The following is a 12,472-nucleotide window of genomic DNA, read 5'->3' as shown; positions in this document are numbered from 1 at the left end:
GACCTACTTCTACATCGAGATGAGGCGCACTTTGACCTGCACTAATACTTCTTTTTGTTTCTACAAGAAAAGAAAAAATATTATTTTTTTTCTTAAAGCTGATGGAAGCCCAAACTTTTGTCAGCTTAACTGAGGAGAAGCTCCCCTGCCTTGCTCAAACAAGAGGAATAAGTTTGCAATTTCGTACTCACCTTGACACAAGGAATGATAACACACGCTGGATTTTTTTCTTCACCTGTCTGCATCTCTCTTTCTGCTTTCAATATGAGCATATGGAGCAGACCATAAGAAGAAGGCTCAGGATTTTTGGACCACCTGGGCAAGAAAGATGCTGTCTTTATGTCTCCTTGCTAATGAAACCTCATCAGCTCCCGATTTACTCATCCCTGCTGCCTTTTGTTCCGCCAGAAGATGCCTCCCCTGCAGCCGCTTATAAACTTGTTTGGCCCAAGCCAGCCTTAATTTCCTCCTTTCTGTGATTTATGGGCTCACAATGCCTGGGGCCCATAGCGTGGGAGATGCAGGAGGAAATCAATGCCCCGAATTCAGTGGTGAATGCAAATCTTGATTATTCCCATCAGGCAAGTCTTCCTTTCTCTGACATCTATTGGGCTCCAAGAGCACCGGGACACTGCAGGTGATCTCTGCCATCTGTGCGTGGCCCGTCCTTCCTGTCACCACGAGTGTCCCTACTAGGGACAAAGCTTTTTGTTGTTCTCCTCCAAGACGGTTGCTGTCATGTCTTCCCCTAAGTAACAGCTGTGTAGGAGAGAGCGGCCCTTCTCCCAGGCAATGTCCTGCTGAGGCTCTGTGCCATGTGCTGTCCCATCCCCGGGCTGTGATGACAAGGGGTGGCATTCAAGCAGCTGCAAAAAAATACATTTAAATCTCCAAAGACAGAGCAAAGTCTGCTCACCTTGTGTGAGCGGTCTGCCTGCAGAGACCAAGGATCCTTAGAGCTTCAGCTACTTCCAGATAATCCCTCTGATCTGCTAAGGAGGACAGAAAACATTTTAAACCCTCCCAACGCCTATGAAGCACCTGCAGTCCCCAGTCGGAAGAAGACAGAAGGGTGGATTAGCAGGAGTTTGTGTGACTGAAGGTGACCGTGCTTTGACCTACAAACAGCAGAAGAAAGAAACTGAGCACAGAAAACCTTAAAGGAAAGGGAGAGAGGCACGAGCACTGATGAAATCTCACTGCTCCCAGAGCAGAAGGTGGCTCAGAAAAGATGGGAGGCCATGCACCTGCAAGGCTGACATCAAACCCCTCCTGGCGTGTCCTCAGTTTCTGCTCTCACCTCTACTGGACCTCTCTCCATCCAGGGTGTAGCAAGGCTCTCTCTGCTCCCTCCTCGTGGACTGCAGAGGGAAAGCTCATCCCTGCGAATGCACATACTGAAAAAAAATGATCTGGCAGAGCTTGTTCAAGGCCCTAGAGGTACACCACCTCCAGCCAGTGGCTGCTCCTGCCCAAAACTCAATTTCATGTGCCACCATAGCACCATTTTTGTGTCTGCCTCCAGTTCCTTCAGGCACATGGAGAAGTGTGCTGTTGTGTTGGATGGGAGCTACTGAAAGCTACTTTTGTGGTGGCTTCTCCATTGACCTCTGTTCTCCCCATCCGTGGTTATATTTTATAATGAATAGGTTCGACTCTTCAGAGTTTCTCAGGTGGTAAAAGACACTCTAAAAAGCTGAGACATTTTCTGTCCTTTTCTCACAGCTTCCAAGACTTTCCCTTGAGATTTCATTTTCTTTCTCTGCCATGGTAAGTTCCTGCCCCCTCTCCTTTCTCCATCTGGGTAGGCTTCCTTTTCCTCAGAACCCAGAACCACAGCAAGCGATGTGACCACCTGAACCCGGGTTTTCCTCCCCCCTTTCCTTTTCAACATGCAAAATGTCGATTCTGGGCCCTGGGATTCAGGTTTTGGAGATACTTTCCAAAGCAAGAAAACTCTGCAGGTCAGCACAAGTGAGAAAAGGGGGTTGTGGCTTGGGCCAGCTCCTCAAGAAGCCCAGACACCAACGAGGATGGAAGAGCTCAGAAATAAGTGTCTTACTCAAGTTTTCCAGTAGCACTGATCACCTTAGGTCAAATACAGGGCCTTCAACACAGGCTCCCTTCTCTTCTGCATTTTTCTTGGATATCTTCTGTCATTTTCCCTGGGATGTGGCACAGACACCACGGTCAGGGGTTGCTTTTTAGCGGCGGTGACCGCGTGTTGTCCTGTGCTGTGGCTGCGTCAGCTGCCAGCAGGTGAGTTGGGAGGCCTCCAGGCTCACGCTCCAACTCCTTGTCATCACGCCCTTGTGTGTTGCAGACCTGGAGAACTGCGAGGACGGCTGGACCAAGTTCCAGGGCCACTGCTACAGGCACTTCGAGGAGAGGGAGACGTGGATGGACGCCGAGACCAGGTGCCGAGAACATCAGGCCCACCTGAGCAGCATCATCACCCCGGAGGAGCAGGAATTTGTGAACAGTGAGTGTTGGGGGGCACCTGGGGGACCTGCAGCGAGACACGGGGAGCCACCACCCACTCTTCTCTCCCCGTCTGGTTTTTTCAGGCCACGCACAGGACTACCAGTGGATCGGGCTCAGCGACAGAGCCGTGGAGAACGATTTCCGCTGGTCCGACGGGCACTCGCTGGTGAGTCCCTGGGGAGAGCCAGGGGCACAGCAGTGGGGTTCCCCTGCTGGTTCCAAGCCTCTCGTGAAACAGAGCCACAGGCTGGGCCCCACGGTGGTAGAAATAATTGGGCAGCCCGTGGTTTCTCCGGATAACAGGCAGGAGACACAAAGGAGGGGAGGAGAGGTAGCGGGAGAAAAGGGAGGGCTTGGCCCCAGGTGAAAGGCTTTCCTCTCCCCCCAGCAATTTGAGAACTGGCGGCCCAACCAACCCGATAACTTCTTCTCCGCGGGTGAGGACTGCGTGGTGATGATCTGGCACGAGCAAGGCGAATGGAACGACGTCCCCTGCAACTACCACCTGCCCTTCACGTGCAAGAAAGGAACAGGTGAGCTCCTGCACCAGCAAGGAGGGGGGCTCAGGGAGCAGCTGTGGGGCCAGGGCACAAGGGCAGCACTGGGAGCACCCAGAGCATGTGAATGGGAACCCGTGGGTCAGCTCCGATGGGGTTTTCCTCACAGGAAGCTTCATTTCTGCACAAGAAAATCAACGCAGGGAGCAAAGAGGAACGTGACATGGGTTTGTCACTGCAAGGGGTGTTCAAAAAGGTGGAAGGAATTGGCACTAGGATTTGACCTTGATCAAGCCTCTAGGAGAAAGATTCCTGAGGTCTTGAAAATGGGTAACACAAGCCAGCAGGAGCCAGGGCCTCATGTCCCCAGGCAGGGCTGTACCCTGATCGCTCCTGCACGCCAGCCCCATGCCCTGCCAGGGAAGCTCTCACTGTAAGCCAGCCTCTCCAGTGAAGTTTTTATGAACTTTTTAGCAACATTCCCCTTTTTTGAATCACCTCCCTCTGCTTCTCCCCAAAACAAATGATCCCCCCACTGTCAGCTGCTTCTCTGGCCCTGGGGCTCAGGCGATGAGCCAGAAACCTTTCGGATCCCTCCATCTCTCCCTGTCTTTGCCCGTCTCCCACAGTTGCCTGCGGGGATCCCCCCGTGGTGGAGAACGCCAGGACCTTCGGCCGGAGGAAGGACCGCTACGAAATCAACTCCCTGGTGCGGTACCAGTGCGACCAGGGCTACATCCAGCGCCACGTGCCCACCATCCGCTGCCAGCCCAACGGGCAGTGGGAGGAGCCGCGGATATCCTGCATAAACCGTACGTCCCGGCCACCCCAATCCCCACGGCCCCGTCCCGTGGGATGCCTTTGACCACATCTTTCCCCCCCCTGCAGCCACCCTTTGGGGATGGGGAGGGTTGGGGCTGATGCGGGGGTGGCACCGCCATGGGGTCAGGGTAGCTCTGAGCCAAAGGGATGCCCTGGTCCCTTGTTTTGCTGGAAGTTTTCCCAAGATGGGGCTGTAGGAAGGGGAAAAAAAGGAGCTTAATAAGGGCTACTTGAAGAAAGGGAAGAAAAAGGAACACTCCTGCAGTGGTGAGCTCAGGCATCAGCAGAGGACAGGAGCGGGGCGCTGTGCCCGGGGTCCCCCCATCCCGGCACGCTGCCGAGGGGCCAGGAGCCCAGCGGCAGAGCTGCCCCGAGGGACGGGGCTGGGCTCCTCACCCCTCTCCTCTCGGCCCTCCAGCCCTCTCCACGAGGCGTCCCAGCCCATCCCCAGGCTGCCTACACCCCGCTCCCATCCCTGCTCGCAGCTTCCCAACAATGTCATCGCCCTCAGCCAAATCACATCCGTCAAGTGTCAGCCCAGCTGCTGCTCCGGCTGCAGGCCCGGGGCGGAGGGGACAAAGCTCCAGGCGGGGAGGAGAAGGGGAGCAGGGGCAGGAGGCAGCGGGGCAGCCCCAGCTCGATGCACCAGGCAGGGGGCTCAGGCTGCTCCCCTTTTTTGAACCCTCCTGCAGTTATTGCAGAAGGGTCGGCGGTGTGAGGCTGCCTCCAGGACACCCTGCTCAGCCTTGTTTTCCCAAGGATTTCATTCTGCAGGGCACAAGCAGGGTCTGTGCCACCAACAAGGTGTCTTTTCTCCCCCTGCAGCCTCCAGCTACCAGCGCAGGCTATACAAGAGGAGCCCCCGGAGCCGGTCGAGACCCAGCGGCAGCGCCGTGCACAGACCCACCCATTAGAGCGGGGCGAGAGACACCGAGGGGCAAACAGAGAGAGAAAGAGATTTTTACAGAACAGTTATATTAACAGAGTCGATTTCTTCTTCTTCTTGTTGCTTTTTGTCATATAAGGAAAACAAAAAAAAATTATATTAAAGACAAACCCACCTTTGTGTATATATATAAAAGAAAAAAAAAAAATAATTAATGTTTTTCCAAGCACCAAAGCAAAGCGAATTAGAAGTCAGCCTTTTTACTAACCGTCCGGTTCCAATTATCTTCGTGCCTTCGGGGACAGGGAGGGGGGTGGGTTTGCAGAGGGCAGGGGGTTAAGTTAAATAATAAAGATGATTATTTTTTTCCTGATTTTATCCACGAACAATGTAATTATTTCTGTTATTTAATCTCCGGGGTGGACAGCACCTTTTGGGGTTAATTTTATTTTTAATTTTTTTTTTTTTTGGTTTGTTGTTTTTTTTTTTGTTTTTTTTTCCAGAATCCTCCTACTGCTGCGGCACGTCGGGGCGGGTGGGGAGATGGGCAGTGAATGTACCGGGGGGGCCGGGGGCTGCGGTGAGGGGGAGCCGGGGGGGGATGCTGAGACCCGGGGGTCCCGGCCCCGCTCTGCTTCCCCGCCGCCACCCCAGGGCGCAGCGCCCACCCCGGGACTCCGTGCTCTTTCCAGGGGACCGTGCGGGGCACCAGCGTTCCCTGCACCTATTTATATTTTTGAACATATCCTATTTTGAAAGAATGATAAATAATAAAGAGAGCCAAATCCGAAAGGGTTGTGTGGTGGTTTTTTTTCTGGGGGGAAAGGGGGTAGCGGAGGGGCTGGTGGAGGGTTTTCTGTGGGAATGGAGGGAGCCCAGACAGGTTGCACGGGGGTGCACTTGTGGGGACAAGGGAGAAGTGCAGGGGGACCCCAAAAGGGTAGGACACCGCTCCCTAAATTTGTCTTGGAAGGGGCTGGGGCAGGAGGAGCTGCCCAGGAGGGGTAAACCCCATCCACACCCCACAGCTAAAACCCAACACAGAGAAATCACAGTGCCAGCAGATGCTCACCCTCTGCCCTCCAGGTCCAGCTCCTGGGGGTTAATTAGCACTCGTTAGGAGGGGATGCCCCCCAGGAGGTGATGGTGAGGAGATGGAGGCATGCATGGCCACGGGAGCACCCCGGGGGTCCTGCCGGGGACCCCCACATCCTCCCTCCAGGCTAGGACAGAGGCAGGGACACAGCCACACCACTCCGGGGCTTTCTCCCTCGTTTATTAGAAGAGCTCCAGGAAAATACATCTTTTCGTAACAAAACGCTCGAAGAAGAAGGCACCAGAGTTCACACGGAGTCCGGGCGCGGGGCGCACCGAGGTAAGGCACTGGGGCCCCCACGGGGACGGGCACAGCAGCACCCCACAGCGGGATGGGGACGAGGACAGGGATGCAGCAGAGGCACCCGCTCTGTGCCTCGGGTCCCCTGCAGCCGGGGTGGTGGGGGACAAGGGGACAGAAATGTGGCAGGGGACACGGGGGCAGAAACAGCCCAGGGCCGGCAGGGTGGCTGGCGTGGGCGAGGGGCTGCCCCGGCCCCGAGCAGCAGCCCCACGCTGTACGTGGAGCAAGGTGCCCCAGCCAGGAGCCCGGCTGCGTTGAGAAAGTGTAAAATGTAAAGGAAGGAATAATTAAAATTAAAAAAAAAAAAAAAAATCAAACAAAATAAGCCTCCCCCCGCCCCGCCTCCCCCCACAATCACCCCCAGAACAGCCCTTGGGAAACACCCGGTGCCGGGCACCGTCGGGCTGGGAGCATCCTCAGGCCGAGAAGGAGAATCCCGGCTCCTTATCTCTCCTTGTAGCAGAAAACCCCGAACCTGCCCTTGCTGGGGAAGCCGAAGCTGCGGACGCCGGGCTCGGGGGGGCCGCAGTTGGCTCGGGGCTTGGCGATGGGGTAGCGCACGCTGCCGTCCGCCAGCCAGCCGGCGTCGCAGCGATCCAGCCCCAGGAACTTCCAGGCGGAGTAGAGGTGTCCCACCCTGGCGATCTCAGCTCCCGCGTCCTGGCACGCCTGCTTGGCTTCCTCCAGCGTCAGCCCGGCCGGGCGCTCCAGGTAGAAAATCTCTCCTAGGAGGGATGGAAAGAATCAGAGGGGGGAGCCCCCCGGTGCCGAGCATCGCCCGGAGCATCCCCGCCGGGCTGCGAGCCCCACACCCCAAGGGGCAGGGAGGATGTGGGGTGCCACCAGCGGGGCTCCAGATGCCACCAGCGGGGCCGTGCCCCTTCCCCAGCCCCCTGCCCCATGCCCAGCACCCACCTCTGAGCGCGGAGGAGAAGCAGAAGACGTCGAAGCGGTGCAGGTGCCGGTGGCGGGGGCCGTAGCTGCGGATGCCCGGGGCGAGGTGCAGCCCTCCGCAGGGCTTACGGGGCAGGCGGATGGGGTAGTGCACGGTGCCGTCGGCCAGCCAGCCCGCGTTGCACCAGTCCAGGCCCTCGCTCCAGGCCTGGAAGAGCTGGCTGAAGGTGGCGATGAGGGCGCCCTGCTCCCGGCACGCTCGCTCGGCCTCGTGGAAGTTGAGGCGGTACTGCCCGCGGGGAGGCTGGTAGGGGAACACGACGCCTGGGGGGCGGACGGGGCACTCAGGTGACACCGTCCGGAGGCAGCACGGGTCCCCAGACCCATCCCAAACCCACGCTGCGGGGCAGGGAGCACCCCAGGGTGCAGGGAGCAGCCCAGGCTGCACAGCCTCAGGCTGAGGAGGGGCTGCGCTGGGCACGCGGCCACCAGCAGCGAGATGCCAGCGACATCTGGTGGCACTGGGACAGCTGGTGGCTGCCTCCTGGGGACACGCACACCTCCCTCCTGGGGATGCTCAGACAATAATAGGGCTGCCGGGACCGCCATCGCAGGGACACACGGACCCAGGGACACACGGACAGGGCTCCCAGGGGGACACGGCACCAGCACGGGGACAGCTGGACAACGGGAACCCCCAAACCTCCACCCGGAGAGCTCTGAGCCCCGAGGATCACCCCGCACACCCCGGCCCCTTTCTGCCCAACGGGGCCGGCTGGGCTGTGCCCCCAAACACCCCGCTGCCCCACAGGGGTCCCCACCTTGCAGCCGGAGGTCCACCACGTCGCTCTCGTCCTCCAGCCCGTCGATGACCTCGCAGCGGTACTTGCCGTCGTCCTGCAGGCGCACGTCGCTGACGACCAGCGAGGCCTCGTGCCGGCCGCCCTGGCGGAGGTGGGCACGGCCTCGGAAGTCCCCGAAGGCCATGTAGGTCTTGCCGATGGCCACCAGCACGTCCTGCTCCTTGGTGTAGTCGTCCCGCAGCTTGGACCACTTGATGCGGATCTTGCGCTTGCCCTCCTGGTGGGGCTCGAAGCGGTAGCGGCAGGGCAGGGTGGCGTTGGCACCGCTGAGGCTGTAAATGGGGTCTCGGGGGGTCTCCACCACCAGCTTTGCCCCGTTGAAGTAATCCACTGGAGACGGGGAGGGAAGATGTCACGGGCTGGGCCTCCCCTCTCCCCACAGCCACCTCTGAGCATCCCCGAGCACCCCCGGTGCTCCTCCAGCCCCGCGCACCCCTCAAGCTGTGGGTCCCGACCCCACCCTAGAGGCTTTGGGGGCAGCCTGACCCCTGCCGTACCTTTCTCGTGCCCGTTGCCCTTGTCGTTCATGACGTGGTTGTAGTAGAAGCCGTTGTAGAAGGGGTGGTGGGAGCCGCTGGCCAGCTGCAGCAGGGTGGCCTCGAGGAGCAGCGGGAGCAGCAGCATGGCTGGGAGCGGGGCTGGACCCTGAGCAGAGAGGGAAAGGGCTGGGGCAGGACCCCAGGGCGTCCTCCAAACTGGGAGCACTGGGAACACTCCCCTGGGGCGTGCGGGGAGCACGGTGGCCGAGCTCAGCTCGCAGAGGCAGCGGGGCGTGCAGCAGGGCAGGGGAGGAGAGCTCGGGGCCGCCCTGCTCTGTGCGGGGCCGGGGCAGCGGGGGCAGCCCCCAGCCTGGCCGCAGACCCCCAGCTCCCCCCAAAAACCGGGTGCCACCCCCCAGCCCCGCCGCAGCAGAGGCTGTCCCCATACAACTTGCTCAGCGCACTCCACGTCCCATAGGACGAGCCCGGCTGCCCCACGGCACCGCGGACCCACTTGTGGGGTCTGTGCCCCCAGCCCTGACCCCACGGGCACCCAAGGGTGCCCAGCGCGGTGTCCCCCCCCCAGGACGGGCACATCGCTACCTGCCGGCCTGCAGCCCTTCCCCAGAGCCGGCAGGGGGGGCACGGCACCCGGCCAGCCTCCGCAGCCCCCCTGCAAAGCGGGCAGGGATGCGGCACCCGTGTCCCAGTCCGGATAAGGTTTAGGATTGCCCCAAACTGCGGGCAGGGGGTGCCGGCTGGCACCGCGGGGACCGGGCTGGGGACAGCGGGGACATCCAGCAGGCAGCCGGGGCTGGGACCCGCAGCCCCCTGCTCCCAGCGCGGGGTGCCCAACCCCGGGCTCTCCTCCTCACCGGGTGCCACCGCTCTGTGGGTGCAGCAAGCACTTGGCCAACCCCAAAACTCCAGCCCTGGGTGCTTCATGATCTCAGGATGGAGGCAGCGGGCTGGGTGCGGGTGCTGGCAGCGAGGTGGGTGCGAGCTGGGTGCCGGGCACTGCTCGAGGCACCGTGGCCCTGCGCACGCCACCGTGTGCTGGCGGGGCGGCGGCACGGGCTCGAGGCACCGGCAGCCTCGCACCTCGGGATGGGGACTCCAGCCCTCACCCCGCTGCATCCCAAAGCTCCTCGCCACCCACAAGGCGATGGTGGCATGGGGACGTGGCGGAGAGCTGGTGTCCTCCACCGCGGCGATGCCCGGCACCCTCCGTGGTGACACCCGGCGGTCCCATAACGATGCCCAGCAGTCCCATAATGATGCCCAGTGATCCCAAAGTGATGCCCAGTGATCCCACAGCGATGCCCAGCCCTCCCAGCCCTCCGTCCCCGCTGGGTGCCGCACCCCAGGGTGCCAACCCACCCCGCACCCGTCCCCGGGACCAAGCCCTACTCACGCCGGGCAGCAGCGGCAGGCAGCGGGCAGGCTGCGGGCGGTGCGGTGTGTTTGGGGCTCTTGCAAAGGCTGAGAGGAAGCAGCTCCAGGGCCTGCCTCTTAAAGGGAAACACACGCCTCTCCCAACCCCCTGCTCGCGGCCCGGAGCAGGGGTGGGTGCCCCGAGCCCCCCTGCCCGCCCTCCAGCCCCAGCCGGAGCCGTGCGCCCTTCCCCGGGCTGTGCCCTCGCCACGCACCCGGCTGGTAACGGGACGGCATCGCCCCGGCTTGTCGGGGGGAGCCAAGGGGAACGGGGTGCCCCGTCGGGGATGCTGAGATGAGGGGGTGAGCCCCTCAAAGTCCTGCTCCAAGATGGGTGCGTGGAGAGGAGTTGTCCCGCTGGGGACAGGAGTTGTCCATGGGGACCGAGCATGGGCAGCGGCGGTGCCAAGCGAGCACGTTGTGGGAGCACCACAAGCACCATGAGTACGTTTTCGGAGCTTCACGAGCACGTCATGCAAGCAACGAGCAGCTCTGGGGGTGTCTGTGCTCTGGGGTCAAGAGGAGGCACCAAGCCATGAGGTTCAGCCCCATCAGGGCTCATCCTGGGGCCGGGTGGGCAAAGCGGAGCTGGGAGAGCGCGGATCAGGGAGGGCTCTGCACCAGGGCACAGAAACGGGGCCAAAACTTTTGGGCAGCCCATCTGCTGGGGCATCTCCAGCCACGGCACAACCCCAGCTCCTTCCAGCTCCGGGGCTGCCATCCCTGGGAGCACAGCAGCAGCGTGTGGCCTGACCCGCTGCCCCGCCGGCCCGGCCCGGCGCTGCGCTTTGTTGTTTTACGGCGAGGAAATGAGGCTCAGGGGCCCGGGCCCTGCTCCTGCCGCCGCTCAGGACGGCGTCAAACCGGAAAGAAAACAAGGCGTGCGAAAATAAATGGGAAACCCCATCCTGGCGGCCCCGGGATCCGAGCCCGTCTGGCACCGGTGGCGCACTGATAGGGAGCGGCGGCGGCCGGGACGTGGCGTTATCTGCCAGCAGCCCCGACCCCCTTGGGAAGCGTGGCTGGGACTGCCAGGGGACACGGGGTCTCATGGCTCTGCCTCTCTAATCACAAAGAAATAAGAGATTAAATCCAACCCCCAAAAACCGGGACGGGCTGCGTTTGGGGGGCCCCCACCGAGCAGCTCTGGCTGGACACAGAGGCCATCGCGGGTATTTTGGGGACGCCAAGCCCCACGCTGGCTGTGATCACACACATCCTGCCCCCAGCACTGCCAAGGGGCCCCAACCCACGGCACTGCCAGCTCGCTTTTGGTGAGGGACAGCCGTGGGTGCGTGACGCCCGGCGTGCCGCCCGCCCTGCCGGCCGGAGCGCGCTGCCCCGCAGCCCACAATGGGGGCGATTACATCTCCCGGCACGGCGGCTCCGGGCTGTGCCCCCCCCACAGCCCAGCCCGTGTCTGATCTGATCTGATCGGGGACGGTCCTCTCCCCGCTGGGGCACGCTGCTCCTTGGCGCGGCCGCCCCATTGTTTGGGAGAGGAGGAGAAAGCTGCAGGGTGCCCGAAATGCCCCACAACGAGCCGTCCCTCTGCACGGCCCCAGAAGGGTTGTTTGGTGAATCCCCTCTGCTCCTGCCCTCCTCTCACCCTATTTTCGGTGCGTAGGGGATGCTCCTAGCCCTGCTTTCTGCTGGGGCTTTGGGTTGAGCTCCCCAAGGGCGGCTCTGGGCTGTGGGGTGAGCAGCACTGCATGGGGTCAGGGCAGAGCTGACCCTGCAGCATGTGGGACGGGCACGTGCTTGGGGCTGGCCGAGCCCCACGGGTTGAACGGGAGCCATAAAAATGTCATCCCCAGCTCCCCCACCTCAAAGCCAGGGGCTGACAGCTTTGGGATTTCTCCCCGAAACGCCGCCTGCACAGGACCCATCTCAGCTCCTGCTGGCAGCCCCGGCAGGGACCTGGTGCTGAAGGCTACAAGCAGGGAGGAAAACCCACAGCAGGACGAAGAGGCTGCGATCGGCGCTGGGCTTTCCGGGCAGGGAGGAGAGGAGAGGAGAGCAGAGGATGCTCTCCCCTGCGGCTGCTTCCTGCCCACCAGGCAGCTGGCAGCACCGGCAGCGGGGTCAGCAGGCAGCGGGGTGCCGCGGCTGCAGCGTGCCGGCCTTCCTGCCTCCGGGAACAGCATCCGAGGGATGGGGACGAGCCGCAGGAGGCTTTGCGTGGTGAGCGGGGTGCCCCGGCCCTCCTCGCCCTCTTCAAAGGCAGCCCGGTGCTCTGCGGGAGGAAGGAAACGGCGCGGGGCTGGGAAGGGGCTCAGCATCCCCCGGCGGGGTGGGGGTGGCAGGGGACAGCGGTGACGGGGTGGGGGGGACGCGTCCCCTGCTCTGAGGGGTGGCTTTGGCTCGCTTCATCCTCCCCGCACAGCTTCCCCCGGCTGTCTCGGCCCGCCTGGGAGCAGGCTGCCCTTATCTCTGCCACAGCTTCCCGGTGATAAGGGGGGCACGGCTGGATGGGAACAGAGCTCAGTGTCCCCCCCAAGCTCCGGTCTGTCACCAAGCAGCCAGGGCTGCAGTGAGCTCAGGAGCTGCGGGAACACGGGTGGCACCGGGGCAATTTGTGCCAGCCTCGGGGTCCCTTCCCAGTGGGGCAGAAACCCCTGGAAGGGAGCAAAGCTGCTCCACCCCAACACCCCGCTGCCTTCCCCGGTGGGCCCAGGGTCCCCGTCCAGCAGCCTCCACCCCGCACTCCACGG

At 61.8% G+C, this 12,472-nt stretch overlaps 2 protein-coding genes across 2 annotated transcripts in view; one reads left to right on the top strand and one right to left on the bottom strand.

The window, feature by feature from the left end:
- ACAN (aggrecan) overlaps window positions 1-4,825 on the top strand; it is a 46,543-nt gene extending 41,718 nt beyond the window's left edge. Inside the window, exons 17-21 of the mRNA XM_032195057.1 lie at window positions 2,324-2,482; window positions 2,568-2,650; window positions 2,873-3,017; window positions 3,611-3,793; window positions 4,629-4,825. Of these exons, the coding sequence (XP_032050948.1) occupies window positions 2,324-2,482; window positions 2,568-2,650; window positions 2,873-3,017; window positions 3,611-3,793; window positions 4,629-4,717 (659 nt within the window). The 3' untranslated portion in view covers window positions 4,718-4,825. The remainder of the gene's footprint in view (window positions 1-2,323; window positions 2,483-2,567; window positions 2,651-2,872; window positions 3,018-3,610; window positions 3,794-4,628) is intronic.
- A 1,648-nt stretch (window positions 4,826-6,473) lies between these two features.
- On the bottom strand, window positions 6,474-8,469 carry HAPLN3 (hyaluronan and proteoglycan link protein 3). Its single transcript, XM_032195205.1, has 4 exons — window positions 8,343-8,469; window positions 7,804-8,175; window positions 7,004-7,306; window positions 6,474-6,813 (listed from the first exon to the last, which is right to left on the bottom strand). The coding sequence occupies exons 1-4, from the start codon at window positions 8,467-8,469 to the stop codon at window positions 6,533-6,535; spliced, it is 1,083 nt and encodes a 360-aa protein (XP_032051096.1). The 3' UTR covers window positions 6,474-6,532.
- Between the last annotated feature and the right edge of the window lie 4,003 nt (window positions 8,470-12,472).

The sequence above is a fragment of the Aythya fuligula genome, chromosome 11 (genome assembly GCF_009819795.1).
Source record: "Aythya fuligula isolate bAytFul2 chromosome 11, bAytFul2.pri, whole genome shotgun sequence".
Lineage (NCBI taxonomy): Eukaryota > Metazoa > Chordata > Aves > Anseriformes > Anatidae > Aythya > Aythya fuligula.
The sequence above is the reverse complement of the archived record's forward strand: the minus strand, read 5'-3'. Positions and strand labels throughout refer to the sequence as shown.

Bases quoted from the DNA above. Each gene is read 5' to 3' on its own strand.
- HAPLN3 (XM_032195205.1), bottom strand. From the start codon at position 8,469: ATGCTGCTGCTCCCGCTGCTCCTCGAGGCCACCCTGCTGCAGCTGGCC. The intron at 8,176-8,342 runs GTACGGCAGGGG...CCCCGTCTCCAG, and splicing joins GGGCAACGGGCACGAGAAAG to TGGATTACTTCAACGGGGCA. The intron at 6,814-7,003 runs GTGGGTGCTGGG...CATCCCTCCTAG, and splicing joins CTTCTCCTCCGCGCTCAGAG to GAGAGATTTTCTACCTGGAG.